The sequence below is a fragment of the Agelaius phoeniceus genome, chromosome 6 (assembly GCF_051311805.1).
Source record: "Agelaius phoeniceus isolate bAgePho1 chromosome 6, bAgePho1.hap1, whole genome shotgun sequence".
Taxonomy (NCBI): Eukaryota; Metazoa; Chordata; class Aves; order Passeriformes; family Icteridae; genus Agelaius; species Agelaius phoeniceus.
Window position 1 is genome coordinate 10,056,211 of NC_135270.1, and position 13,567 is coordinate 10,069,777.

The 13,567-nt window shown below is 68.0% G+C and overlaps 2 protein-coding genes across 3 annotated transcripts; both read left to right on the plus strand.

Annotated features, from left to right (window-relative positions):
- Positions 1–730: 730 nt before the first annotated feature.
- Positions 731–6,717, plus strand: ANKRD13D (ankyrin repeat domain 13D). Of its 2 annotated transcripts, none has more exons than XM_077179657.1 (15): positions 731–919; positions 1,815–1,950; positions 2,031–2,155; positions 2,694–2,739; positions 2,822–2,965; positions 3,418–3,607; positions 3,732–3,798; positions 3,870–3,951; positions 4,227–4,288; positions 4,380–4,495; positions 4,653–4,810; positions 4,893–5,039; positions 5,202–5,365; positions 5,443–5,522; positions 5,870–6,717. In XM_077179657.1, the coding sequence occupies exons 1-15, from the start codon at positions 830–832 to the stop codon at positions 6,108–6,110; spliced, it is 1,848 nt and encodes a 615-aa protein (XP_077035772.1). In that variant the 5' UTR covers positions 731–829; the 3' UTR covers positions 6,111–6,717. The 2 variants fall into 2 exon arrangements, with proteins under 2 accessions (XP_077035772.1, XP_054490727.1); XM_054634752.2 differs by having other exon boundaries at positions 732–919; positions 4,365–4,495.
- Positions 6,718–7,431: 714 nt separating this feature from the next.
- SSH3 (slingshot protein phosphatase 3) lies at positions 7,432–12,613 on the plus strand. The gene is made up of 14 exons (XM_054634530.2): positions 7,432–7,497; positions 8,461–8,498; positions 8,621–8,786; positions 9,295–9,413; positions 9,476–9,547; positions 9,637–9,702; positions 10,083–10,271; positions 10,393–10,486; positions 10,570–10,698; positions 10,776–10,822; positions 10,903–11,049; positions 11,484–11,684; positions 11,897–12,146; positions 12,225–12,613. The coding sequence occupies exons 1-14, from the start codon at positions 7,447–7,449 to the stop codon at positions 12,417–12,419; spliced, it is 1,764 nt and encodes a 587-aa protein (XP_054490505.2). The 5' UTR covers positions 7,432–7,446; the 3' UTR covers positions 12,420–12,613.
- The last annotated feature ends 954 nt before the right edge of the window (positions 12,614–13,567 follow it).

A 13,567-nucleotide genomic window follows, 5' to 3' on the forward strand; every position in this document is an offset into this window, starting at 1 on the left:
TCCTGGGGATGGGATGGGATGGGATGGGATGGGATGGGATGGGATGGGATGGGATGGGATGGGATGGGATGGGATGGGATGGGATGGGATGGGATGGGATGGGATGGGATGGGATGGGATGGGATGAACCCAGGGCTGGATGCACGACGGTCCTGAGCACCGGGTACCCCTCCACTGATGTTATGATGTCAAAGGGGTCAGGGAGCCCCGGGGCCCCTCAGGGTGTCCAGCAGGAGAGGCCGGGCACCGGCAGCCCCCAGTACCGGGGGTAAGCTGGGGGCCAGGGGGTCCCTGGTTTCAATCCCGATGGGAGAGTGTGAGAGGGTGCGGCCCCAGGCTGTGGCCGGTGCCGGCTCCAGTTTCATTCCCGGTGCTGCTGCACTGGCGGTGCCCACAATCGCGGTTCCCGGTGCTGGTGCTGTTCCCAGTGCCTGCTCCCATTCCCGTTTCCAGTGCCCCACTCCCGACCCCTCGTTCTCTTTCCTGGTGCCCGTTCCCGTGCCGGTGCCAATGCCATTCCCGTGCCCGGTGCCTGTTCCCCTTCCCGGAGCCCCGTTCCCGCTCCCTTTGCCGGTGCCCGTGCCCGGTGCCAATGCCCCTTCCCTTTTCCCGCTCCCTTTGTCGGTGCCCGTTCCCGGCGGCGATGCCGTCCCCGTTTCCCGCTGCCCCCCGCCGGTGCCGTTGCCTGTTCCCGGTTGCCGGTGCCCGGTGCGGCCCCGCCCCGCGCCGCCGCGCTGCGCCGCCGCCGCCCCCGCGCAGCCATTGCGGGCAGGCCCCGCGCTGCGGCCCGGTCCGTCCGCCCCGGCGGCCCCGGGGACATGGTGCCGGGATGGCCCGGCCCGCCGAGACCTTCCCGCTGCACCGGCTCGTCTGGCACAACCGGCACCAGGCGCTGGACAGCGCCCTGCGCGCGGGGACGGTGGGAACGGCGCCGGGAGCGGCACCGGGAGCGGCGCCGGGGAGCGGGCACCCCCCCACGCACCGGCACCGGGAACGGGAACGGGCGGGAGGGGATGGGAGGGAGAACGGCGGGACCCGCAGCGCGGGGCTGGGGGGACTGGGAGCGCTGGGGAAAACCGGGAATGCTTTGCGCGGGGGGGGGGGAGGGGGGATGCTGGGAGGGCTGGAAGGACTGGGAGCCCTGGGAGATACTGGGAACACTGCGGGGACGGGGACCCTTGAGGGACTGGGAGCCCTGGGAGATACTGGGATCACTGTGGGGACGGGGACCCTTGAGGGACCGGGAGCCCTGGGATATACTGGGATCACTGTGGGGATGGGGACCCTGGAGGGTCTGGGAGCCCTGGAGGGAGACTGGAAGCATTAGGGAAGGCTGGGGACACGGGGCACTGGGAGCACTGGGGAGAAGACTGGGAGCGTTGCAGAGGGACTGGAAGCACCAAGGGAGATGGGGCACATGGGATGGGAGAACTGGGAGCCCTGGGGAAACTGGAGGGAGGCTGGGAAAACTGGGAGCACGGGGAGCTGGCGGCGCTGGGTGGGGGGGACAGCACTGGGAGCATCTGGGTGAACTGAGAGTGCTGGAGCAAGACTGGGAGTGGTGTGGGGACTGGGAGTACCAGGGAGACTGGGACTCAGGGGACTGGTGGCACTGGAAGAACTGGTGGCACTGGAAGGACTGGTGACACTGGGATAGTAAGGAACTGTAGCACCAAAGGCCTGGAAGCAAATGGGAGCGCTGGGATGGGGTTGGGTGCACTGGGAGAAGGGGGGGCAGGGAGCAGCAGGCCTTGGGAGCATGGGGGACGCAGGGGTGGCACGGGGAGGGGACAGTGACCCCAGCACCCTTCCAGCACGACGTGGAGCTGACAGACCCGCGTGGCCGCACGCCCCTGGAGCTGGCCGTGTCCCTGGGCCACCTGGAGTCGGTGCGGGTGCTGCTGCGGCACAACGCCAACGTGGGCCGGGAGAACGCCAATGGATGGACGGGTACAGGGACACCTCGGGGACTTGGGGACACCATCCAGGGGGGCAGGCGGCCTCCAGCTGATGGCACCCCGTGTCCCCAGTGCTGCAGGAGGCGGTGAGCACGGGGGACCCCGAGATGGTGCAGCTGGTGCTCCAATACCGTGACTACCAGCGGGCAACGCGGCGCCTGGCCGGCATCCCCGAGCTGCTCAGCAAACTGCGGCGGGTACAGCCCCCCAGAACTGCACCCTGCAGCCCAGAGCCCCCCCAGGGACACCCACCAGCCCCATCCCTTGGCTCAAGACTCCCCACCTCTCCAGTGACTCCAGCAGAGACCTGCCAAGTCTCCCCATGCCCTCCTGTCTCCTCCATGACCCCACTCTTTCCCCAGGGACACCCTGCCTATCCAACCCCACTTCCCCACATTGTCCTGATCCCCACCCAGAACCCCAATACGGATCCCCACCCCTGCTCTCCAGACTTCCCATATCCTCAGTGGTCTGAGAAGGGACCTCAAATTCTCCCCAGAAGCCCCCATTGACTCTCTTTTTCCCTGGGGACCCCCTGCTTATCCTTTTCCTCTGGGACTTGCTGCTTATCCTTCCCTGTGGACCTGCACTAATGGCCCCAGTCTCTCTGATCCCCACCCAAGACCCCAATAGGGACCCCCATCCCTTCTCCCCAGACTCCCCCCCTCTCCAGTGACCTTATCAGGGAGTCCCCAGACCCTCCACATCCCCCACCGTTCTCCTCATCCCTTCCAGGCATCCGACTTCTACGTGGAGATGAAGTGGGAGTTCACGAGCTGGGGTGAGCGTGGCCGGGCTGGGCGGGGGAAGGGGGTCCCCAGGGGCCCCCCGGCCGCGGGGCTGACGGGTCCCTGTGCCCGCAGTGCCCCTGGTGTCCAAGGTGTGTCCCAGCGACGTGTACCGCGTGTGGAAGCGCGGCGAGAGCCTGCGGGTGGACACCACCCTGCTGGGCTTCGAGCACATGACGTGGCAGCGCGGCCGCCGTAGCTACATCTTCAAGGGAGAAGGTCAGCTCCAGCCCCCCGCAGCCCCTCTGTCACCCTGGGGAGCCCCCGGGCCCCCTGCACCCCGGTCTGGATTCCCTGGGGGCCCCCCAGTCTTTGTGGAGAGCCACAGACCCCCTGCAATATAAGTGCGCCCCTGTAAAGACCCCAGATTCCCTACAGGGACCTCCCTGGAGATCCCCCAGACCCTCTGCACTATGAATACTCCCATAAGGACCTCCCAGATCCCCTCTAGGGACCACGTGGGATTCCAGTTCCCCCCTCCCAAGGGGAACACCTCAGTTCTTTTACCAGGGGACCCCTAGTTCCCCAGATCTCCCCCAGGAAACCTTTGTTCTCCCTGAGGGAACCACCTCAGCTCCTGCATTTACAAGGGACCCCAATCCTCCCAGGCCCCCCAGTGTCCCCCAGGGCATGGGGGGCTGGGTGCTGAGCCCTGCGGTGTCCCCACGCAGACGAGGGGGCCGTGGTGATGGAGGTGGACCACGACAAGCAGGTGGTGTACACGGAGACGCTGGCGCTGGCCCTGCACGAGCCCGAGCTGCTGCTGGCGGCCATGCAGCCCAGCGAGGAGCACGTGGCCGGCCGGCTCACCTCGCCCATCGTGTCCACACACCTGGACACCCGGAACATCGCCTTCGAGAGGTGGGGAGGGGAGGGGAAGGGACGGGAGCTCTCAGCCAGCAGGGGCCGTGCGAGGGGGAAGTGCGGGCGAAGGGGAAGGAAGCGCTGGTGCAAGAGGGTGAGTGAGGCCTCTCCGCTCCCCCAGGAACAAGTCTGGGATCTGGGGCTGGCGCTCGGAGAAGATGGAGGTGGTCAGCGGCTACGAGGCCAAGGTGAGCATGGAGACAGGGGGGACGCTGAGGACAGCCTGGAGTGTGGCAGGCCTGACAGTGTCCCCACGCAGGTGTACAGTGCCAGCAACGTGGAGCTGGTCACCAAGACCAGGACGGAGCATCTCTCCGACCAGGACAAGTCACGCAGCAAAGGTGACAGCCCTGTCAGCCAATCAGGGGGCCTGTACACGGTGGGGACACGCCACCCTTCCTGGGTGGCTTGGGTGTCAGGTGTGGGACACTGTGGGTGTGACATGTCAGGTGTGGGACACTGTGGGTGTGGGGTGTGACATGTCAGGTGTGGGAAGCTGTGGGGATAATGTGACAGGCATGGGACAGTGTGCCACTCATGAGTGGTGTGACGGGTGACAGCCCTGGGAGTCCCTCCCACTGCCCAAACCTCACCCTGCACCCCCCTCTCCCCCCAGGCTCCAAGACCCCCTTCCACTCCTTCCTGGGCATTGCGCAGCAGCATGGCACCCACAACGGGGTGAGTGGCCATCCCAAGGGTCCCTGGGGACACTGGGGCTCTCCAGGGGGGCTGAGTGGTGCTACTGTCCACCCAGGCACCTGTCCTGCAGGCTGCCAGCCCCACCAACCCCACGGCCATCACCCCCGAGGAGTACTTCGACCCCCACTTTGACCTGGAGACCCGCAACATCGGGCGCCCCATCGAGATGTCCAGCAAGGTGCAGAGGTGAGGCCACCACCCCGGGGTCGGGCCATACTGGGTGGGGACAGAGTCCTCGGGGCCATGCCGCTGTCTGTACCTCGGGGGTGTGGCCAGGGTGGTGGCACGGGGGTGGTGCTGGTGGCCCCAGTGGGTCCCTGTGCTCACGGTGGTGCCTGGGCAGGTTCAAGGCGACGCTGTGGCTGTGCGAGCAGCACCCGCTGTCGCTGGCGGAGCAGGTGACGCCCATCATCGACCTCATGGCCATCTCCAACGCCCACTTCGCCAAACTGCGCGACTTCATCACCCTCAAGCTGCCCCCTGGCTTCCCCGTCAAGATTGGTGAGAGGGAAAAACTTAATTTGGGGCAGGATATACAGGGACAGGAGTTCACTGGGGCCTCAACTGGCGCCTGTACCCACAGAGATCCCCCTGTTCCACGTGCTCAACGCCCGCATCACCTTCAGCAACCTGTGCGGGTGTGACCAGCCCCTGGGCTCCGTGCGGATCTGCGCCCCCCAGGAGCCCCCCGGCGCCCACCCCCCCGGCACCCAACCCTCAGGGCCCAGAGGTGAGGTTGAGGGGCCGGGGAGGGCTGGGATTCCATGGATACAGAACGGGGTGGGCGTGGGGTGTCAGGGGATGCTGTGGGGTGCTGTGGGGCACCATGAGGTGCCGTGGGGTGCCACGGGGACAGCCGTGGGCGGTGCTGACGGCTGGCCGTGCGCGGCAGCGTGGCCGTTCCCGTGCGAGGTGGAGGCGGGCGTGTTCGAGGTGCCAGCGGGGTACACGGTGCTGGGCGCGGGGCGCAGCGAGCCCCTGCGCGACGAGGACGACGACCTGCTGCAGTTCGCCATCCAGCAGAGCCTGCTGGACGCCGGCACCGAGACCGACCAGGTGCGCCCACGCCCCCTTCCCTGGACACGCCCCACACGCACCTGGGCACGCCCCTAACACGTGGCCACACCCCACAGGTGACCATTTGGGAGGCGCTGACCAACACCCGCCCCGGCGCGGAGCCGCCGCCCTACGATGAGGACCTGCAGCTGGAAAGGTGAGGTTCCATCCGTGGGGGCGTGGCCTGGGGTGCCACACCCACCTCACCTGGGCGGGGCCGAGCTGGGAGGGGCAGGGGTTAAAGGTGTCAGGGCGTGGTCAGGGGAGGGGCTGAAAGGCTGTGCAAAGGGGGTGTGGTCATAACGGGCGTGGCTAACCGCAGGTGTGGGTGTGGCTAGCAGCCGGGTGGGGCATGTGGGGAGGGGCATGGCTCTCCAGGCCATTTATGGGCTGTGAAGGAGGTGTGGCCTCCAGGGGTGGGGCACAGGTGTGCCAGAGGGGGTGTGGCCCCCATGCCACGGCTGTGCTCCCATGCCACCACCCCCGCTGCTGTCCCCTGCGCAGGGCGCTGCAGGAGAGCATGCTGCTGCAGGCCGGGCCCAGCACTGAGCCCCCGGCCGCCGGGAGCCCCCCGGGAGCGGGCGGCGGGAGCCCCCCAGGCCCCCCCGGGTACGGCAGCTTCGCGGAGCAGCTGCGCCTGGCCATGGCGCTGTCGGAGCGGGAGCAGGAGGAGCGGGAGCGGCGGCGGCGCGAGGAGGACGAGGAGCTGCAGCGCATCCTGCGCCTCTCCCTCACCGAGAAGTAGCGCCCGGCCCCGGGCGCTCCACGCCGGCACAGGGACGTCCCACGCAGGGACCGGGGTGTCCCATGTGGGGTCAGCCCACGCACGGACGCAGATGTCCCACGTGGGGACACCCCTTGCAGGGATAGGGACACCCCGGTGCGGGCGCTGTCCCACACCAGGATGGCCCAGGGCGGGCACAGCCCTGCCTGAGGAGCAGCCGGTGCTGGGATGGCCCCCCCCCGTGATGGGGACCCCCCTGATGTGGGTACAGCCCCCCACAGGGGATTTGATCCAGGGATCCTCCTACCCCCGGGACCCCCAATCCAGGGCTCTTCTCCCGCCAGGCTCAAACCTCAGCCCAGGGACCCTCACCTGGGGACACCCCTGTGCCCAGAGCCCTCCCTAGGGAACCCCCTCCTCTTTGGTGTTGTACTGTGACCCATGGGGGGCAGGACGGACCCGGGGGTCCCCGTGGGATGCAGGTGACCCCTATTTTAAGGCACTGCAGTGTGGGGGGGGACTGCTGGGGGACCCCCAGGCCTCTTCCTTTGGGGCAGTGGGGGGCAGGGGGGCCCCGAATGTCTGTACATATACATATACATATATTATATATATATATACACACGTGTGTCCGTGCCTGGGGCGTGATGGGTGGCGTGTCCCAGGGTGGGGCCTGGGAGAAGGGATGGATCCTGCAGCTAGGGTGGGGCTCAGGTGATGGGGCTCATCCAGTGAGCGTGTGGGTGGCACTAGTGGGCTGCTCCTCCTCAGCTCCCCCCAGTCTGGCCCTGTGCCCCCATTCCTGGCCCAGGGATTGGTTTATTTTGTTTATATTACATGGGAAAAGACCCCTGCCCAAGGAGGGGGGCTTGGCTGGGGACCCATGGGGTCACAAGGGGTTCCTTGGGTGTGAGCTGCCGGGGACACTTGGGGCATTCCCACAGGCTGAAACCTGGGATGTCCCCGGTGCTGGGGTCCCTCGGGGGATCCACAGTTTCTGGGGATCTGGGGAAGGCATCACGCGTTCTGGGACACTGGGGGAGGGTCCCAAGAGCCAGGGACCCTCGGATGGTTCCCACTTTCGGAGGATCCGGGGGTGTCTCAAGTGCTGGAGTGTCAGTCCCGCCTTGTCCGCACGGATGTGGGGCCCGGGGGGGCTCCGGGGCACCGGGGAGGTGCCGCTCTGAGGGACGGTGCTCCGGGGGTCCCGGCCGCGGCGTTCCCGTGGCGGGGAGAGCCGAGCCACGCCGGGACGTGCCCGGGGCCGTGCCCGCTCCCGCTCCCGCTCCCGTTCTCGTTCCCGTCCGGGCGGGGCAGCGGCGGCGCTTCCTGGTGCGGGGGGGCGGCGCGGCGGGGCATGGCGCTGGTGACGGTGCGGCGGGCGGGGGGCTCCGCCGGGGGCTCCGCGGTGAGTGCGGCACCGGCCCGGGCCGGGACGGCGCATCCCGGCAGGGACGGGCGGGGGGTCCCGGTGCGACCCGGGAGGTGCCGGTGCGGGCTGGCACGGGGGCTCCCGGGGGAGTGCGGGCTGTCCCCGAGCCGCGGGGGCCCCGGTGCGGGGGCACGGAGCGGGCCGGGGCGTCCCGGAGCTGCTGCGGGTCCCGGTGCCCTGGGGAAACGGGCCGGTTCGGGGATCCCGGTGTCCTGGGGAAACGGGCCGGTTCGGGGATCCCGGTGCCCTGGGGAAATGGGCCGGTCCGGGGGATCCCGGTGCCTTGTCGGAGCCCCGGGGGTTCCCGGTGCTCCGGAAGGTCCCGGTGCGGAAGGCGCCGCTGTCCCGGGGGTGCCAGCGCGGGGCCGGATGGGTGAAGGTTGCTCCGGTCGTTCCCGGTGCGGGGTCATCCCAGGCGCTTCCGATGGGACTTTGCTGGGAGTTTACTGGGAGCGGAGCTGCCCCCAGCACGCGTTGGAGTTTCCTGTACTCCCGGCTGGGGTTTTCCCACAGCTAAGGGAGGAATATGGAGTGTGGATGGGGGTGTTTTGTCCCAAGCTGCTCCTACTCACTTTGCCACCTCTCCCAGTCCCGTCGCTGTCCCGGTGCCCCTAGTGCCTCCCCCAGTGACCACTGGGCCTTTCTGGGGGCTCATCCCAGGCCGTCCCTTCCAGCGCTTGCACCCAGCCAGGGATGGGGGCACAGGGACGAGACACCCCTCCTCCATCCCGAGGGGGTCCCCAGGGATCCATCTCCACAGTGGGACCCCCAAAGGGTCCCTATGCCCCCGCCGGGGCCCACACTATTTGATGGGGGCAGAGGTGGGTTTAGGGGGTCACTGGACTGTGGTGTCCCTGCTGGTGGGGGCTTGTGGGACCCCCGAGCCTGCTCCATGCCCTGGGGTCACATTTCCCCCAGGAACTGCCTCCCAATTTGCAGGAGGAAGATGCTCCCAGACGCGGCCAGCTGCAGCGACGGTGAGAGGGGGCTCCGAAACCTCGGCGTGGGGAACACTGGGGTGGGCTGGGGACACAGTTCCCCCCCCTTGGGGGAGCACTCTGGGGGTGCCCTGCGTGCTCAGGTCCCTCCTGCCCCCCAGGCAGAGCTTTGTCGTGGTCAAGGGCGCTGCACGGCTCCTGCCTGCTGAGGAGCCCCCCCCGGCCGAGCCTCCCCCGGCCGAGCCCCCCTGCCAGGCCCCGGGACAGCAGGAGCAGCACCTGCACCTCATGATGCAGCTGCTGCGCCCCCAGGACGCCATCCGGCTGGTAGGACACAGATCCACCCCTCCAGGAACACGGGGATGGCATGGGGACAGGGAAAGAGATGGATGGGGTCAGGAGTGGGGACAGGATGGGGACAGGGAAAGAGATGGATGGGGTCAGGAGCGGGGATGGGGACGGGATATGGATGGGGACATGACAGGGAGAAAAACTTGATGGGACAGGCAGGGATGGGGATGGCGATGGCGATGGGGATGGGGATGGGGATGGGGATGGGGATGGAATGAAGGTGGCGACAGGATGGGGATGGAAGCAGTAACATCGAGGAAGGGGGAATGCGATAGGGATGGGGACTGGATAGGATGGGATGGGGATAATGGGAAGCAGTAACATCGAGGAAGGGTAGGGGAATGTGATAGGGACTGGATGGGATGGGAATGGGGATGGAATGGGAAGTGATGAGGAGGGGACATGGCCCAGCGCGATGCTCCTCCCCGGTCACTGGGAGCCCTGGGAAGGGGCAGATCCCCCGGGATTCCCGCCGTTCCGGCAGGCGGTGCGGCTGGAGTCGGCGCGGCCGCGGCGGGTGCGGTACCTGCTGCTGGTGCGGCCGGAGGAGGCGGGAGCCGAGGCGGAGACGGCGCTGCTGGGAGTGGATTTCGCCCACGAGGGGTGAGCGGGGTGCGGGGGGGCCCGGGGAAGCGTCGGCACCCCCTGACCCCTGCTTGCCCCAGGGCCAGCCGCTGCACCCTGGGCATGGTGCTGCCCCTCTGGAGCGACACCCAGGTGTTCCTCGACGGCGACGGGTAAGGGCAGGATGGAATTTTGGGACAGGGAGGGGCCTAGAGGGGTCAGGGTGCCCACCCTGACCCACGTGTGTCCCCCTGATGCCCAGGGGGTTCAGTGTGACATCGGGGGGAGAGACACGCATCTTCAAGCCCATCTCTGTGCAGACCATGTGGTGAGCAAGGCCTGGGCGTGACCACGGGGGGCGTGGGGACCACCCTGGGCACAGGGGGGGTGTGGGTGGCATGGGGAGCACCAGGGGGGTGGGCACCACCTCGGGGACTGGGGACACGGGCACTGCCAGGGGCACAGGGGATCTCAGCTGCGCAACAGGCATGGGGGATGTGGCACCGCTGGGGACACGAGGAGTGCCGTCACCATCCTGGGCACAGGGGATTTGGGTATCACCACGGGCACCACCACGGGCACGGCGAAGGAGCTGGGGAGGGCTTGGGTGGCACCCACACGCCGGGGACGGCCAGCGAGGGGCACAGAGCAGCGGGGGCGGCGCCGGGGTGGCGGTGGCAGCGCAGGGTGGCAGGTGCTGTGCGGCAGGGCCGCGCTGCAGGAGCTGCACCGCGCCTGCGAGGACGCGGCCCGCGGCGGGCACATCCCCGGCGGCCCCGCGCTGGCCTGGGCCCGCGGCTACGCGGCGGCGCTGGGCTCCGAGCAGAGCTGCCTCAACGAGTGGCTGGCCATGGCCGACCTCGAGTCCGTGCGCCCCGCCTCGCCCACGCCCCTCCGGTAAGCTCCCCGCCACGGCCCCGCCACACCCCGCGGCCCGCCGGCCAATCGCTGCCGCGCCTGGCAGGGCGTGGCCGGGGTGGGGCAGGGGACAGCGGTGACACGGCGGTGCTGGTGGCAGGCCGGCCGTGCCGGAGCTGTCGGAGCAGGCCGTGCGGGCGCTGCTGCGGGAGGTGATGGCCGCCGCCGACCTGGAGAACGTCACCTCCAAGGAGGTGGGTGGCACCGGGGTGGCAGCAGGGTGTCCTGGGGACAGGGAGGGCTGGCAGGGCCATCCCTCACCCGGCGTGGCGCCCAGGTGCGGGAGGAGCTGGAGCGGCGCACGGGGCACAGCCTGGCCGAGCACAAGGACTTCATTGACAACGAGATGCTGCTGGTGCTGGCGCAGATGGATCGGCCTTCCCGCGTCTTCCCGCACCTCTTCCTGGTGGGCAGCGGGCATGGCGGGCACGGCGGGCGGGACGGGTGGCAGTGTCCCTTCCCCTCACCGCTGTCACCATGCAGGGTTCCGAGTGGAACGCAGCCAACCTGGAGGAGCTGCAGCAGAATAGGTGAGCACGGCGTGGCACCGCCATGGGGTGGCCTGGGGCCACCACGGGCCGCCCCTGGGGTGTCACTCGTGTCCCCACAGGGTCACCCACATCCTGAACGTGGCACGGGAGATTGACAACTTCTTCCCGGCGCTGTTCACGTACATGAACGTGCGGGTGTACGACGAGGAGGCGGCCGAGCTCCTGCCCCACTGGAATGACACCTTCCTCTTCCTCTCCCGCGTCCGGTCAGTGGGCACCAGGAGTGACACCATGGGGGACACCGGGGACACAGGGGCTGGAGGTGGGGCGGGGAAGAGGGGGACATGGGGAGAGGTCTTGATGACTGAGGTGCTGGGACATGGGATCCTGGGGAGCAGTGGGGTGGCTGGGGACACGGGGAGCTCTGGGGACACTGGGATGGCTGGGGACACAGAGAACTCTGGGGACACTGGGACGGCTGGAGGATGCTGGGAGCTCTGGGGACATTGGGATGGCTGGAAGATGCTGGGAGCCCTGGGGATCCTGGGATGGCTGGAGAATCCTGGGAGCTCTGTGGACACTGGGATGGCTGGGGACACTGGGAGCTCTGGGGATCCTGGACATCTCGGGGACACTGGGAGCCCTGCGGACACGGTGTCCCCGAGTGCCGGTGCCGTGGTGCCAGCAGTGGGTGCCGCAGGGCGGCGGGAGGCCGGGCGCTGGTGCACTGCCGCATGGGGCTGAGCCGCTCGGCCGCCACGGTGCTGGCCTACGCCATGAAGGAGTTCGGGTGGCCCCTGGAGCGGGCGCTGCGGCACGTCCGGCACTGCCGGCCCGGCGTCCTGCCCAACCCTGGCTTCATGCGCCAGCTCGACTTCTACCAGGGCATCCTGAGCGCCAGGTGCGTGGGGACACATGGGTGGGGACAGATGGGTGGGGCCTGTTGTGACCACACCCCTCTGTGTGGGTGGGCGGGGCTGCAGTGGCCGTGCCCTACCTGGAAAGGTGTGGGAAATTTTGTGGGGGAGGAGCCCGTGGGAGCCCCACCCTGCCGAGGGGGTGTGGCTCCCAGCAGGGGGAGTGGCCTGGTGCTGATTGACAGCTCTGTGGCAGCCGGCACAGCAGCCTGTGGGAGCCACGGGCGCACCCCGAGGAGGACACCGCGAGGGAGGACACGAGTGGCCTGTCCCCACTGTCCTCCCCACTGGCGTCCCCACAGCCCTCCGAGGAGGAGGCAGCTGGAGCCGGGCTGCTGGGGGCCTCCCGGCGCCCCCGCATCTCCCTGTGCTCTGTCATGCGGAGCATCAGCCTGCTGGAGCCCCCCGAGCCCCTCGAGCTGCTGGGGGAGCCCCTGGCCGGGGAGGTGAGCGGGGTCAGGGCGGGAGGGGGGTCCAGCTGTGGGGTGACAGCAGCATGGCATGACCCCACTGTCCCCTGTCAGGTGTTTGAGGCCACGCAGGAAGCAGAGGGTCCCTCCCCGAGGTCACGACCCTCGTCCCGCCCGCGCCGCGTGGTGCGCCAGGCCAGCATGGATGGTGACCCCGCCCCGTTTTGCGACCACACCCATAGTGATGACCACACCCAGGGCCACACCCATGCACCTGGCCATGCCCACACGGATGAACCCGCGCCTTAATTTGGGGGGCATGGGTCAGCACCTTCTCACTGCCATAGCAACAAGGGGTGGGTGTGGCCTACGTATGTGGGCGCGACCAGCGAGCCGGCACGCCCACGCCCTGCCCGCACCCAGGGGCTGGGACGTGCTTCTGCCCCAGCCCCACACAAACACCGACACTGCTCCTGCACTGGCAATAAAGTGTGGAAATGGCAGCCCCTGGTGGTTTTGTGACCCTGAGCACCTGGAGAGTGGGCTGCTGCCAGTAGGGACCGGAGTGAACGCTCTGGAGACACCGGGCGGGCACAGGGACCCAGAGGCGCCATTTTGTGCGGCACGGGGGAACTACAACTCCCGGCGGCCTTTGCGCGAGAAGCACAACTTCCGGGTTGCCATGGCAACGGCCGTGGCCTAGGCCTGGGCTGGAAGCGGGACTGGGGAACTGAGGCACACAGAGAGCCCGCAGCTCGCTGTGGCCATAGTAGAGGGGAAAGCCAGGTGCTCCCCCCGCCACCCTGTGAGATGGTGTCAGCCCCCTCCCACCATGGTGTCCCTTCATGTTGTTACCCCTGGCCCACAGGACACTTTCCACTATTCCACGTTACTTCAAGCCCCATCCAAACAGGCCTTGAACACTTCCAAGGCTGGGGCAGCCACAGCTTCTCTGGGCAATCTCTGCCATGGCATCACCACCCTCACAGGGAGGAATTTCTTCCCAAAATCCCACCTAAACCCACCCTCCCAGGGAAGGAGTTTCCTGACTGGAAACTGCCCCTGAGGCTGCTGCTGTCCATCTCCATCTCCCAGGGCTGTTCTTGCAGCTGGAGCCATCCCAGACACTTCCCCCTTTCCTGGGACACCCACCAGGTTGGGACTGACCCTCTGCCAAGGAAGGAGAGTGGGAATCTCCCTCCTTCTTCCCACCAGGAGGGCACAGCCCTGGGTTGGCTGGGTGAGAATGCTTATTTTGGGGGTCCACCTAAACACCTCCATCCTGTGCCTTCCAGAGGAATTATGTCCCCGTAGAAGATATCCAAGGGACTGCAGCTCCTACAGCAGGACCAGATCCAGCTGGAAAATGCGATCCAGAGGGTCAGGAGCTGCAGTGCGAGTGGGATGCGAGTTGTGGGTGGCCCCCCCACCCATCCCACCCCATCCCACTTTATCCC

Coding starts and splice junctions, on each gene's coding strand:
- SSH3 (XM_054634530.2), top strand. CDS start 7,447: ATGGCGCTGGTGACGGTGCGGCGGGCGGGGGGCTCCGCCGGGGGCTCC. Junction 7,498..8,460: donor GCTCCGCCGGGGGCTCCGCG/GTGAGTGCGGCA, acceptor CCCAATTTGCAG/GAGGAAGATGCTCCCAGACG. Junction 10,487..10,569: donor AGAACGTCACCTCCAAGGAG/GTGGGTGGCACC, acceptor CGTGGCGCCCAG/GTGCGGGAGGAGCTGGAGCG.
- ANKRD13D (XM_054634752.2), top strand. CDS start 830: ATGGCCCGGCCCGCCGAGACCTTCCCGCTGCACCGGCTCGTCTGGCAC. Junction 2,740..2,821: donor GTGGGAGTTCACGAGCTGGG/GTGAGCGTGGCC, acceptor CTGTGCCCGCAG/TGCCCCTGGTGTCCAAGGTG. Junction 3,799..3,869: donor TCAGCGGCTACGAGGCCAAG/GTGAGCATGGAG, acceptor GTCCCCACGCAG/GTGTACAGTGCCAGCAACGT.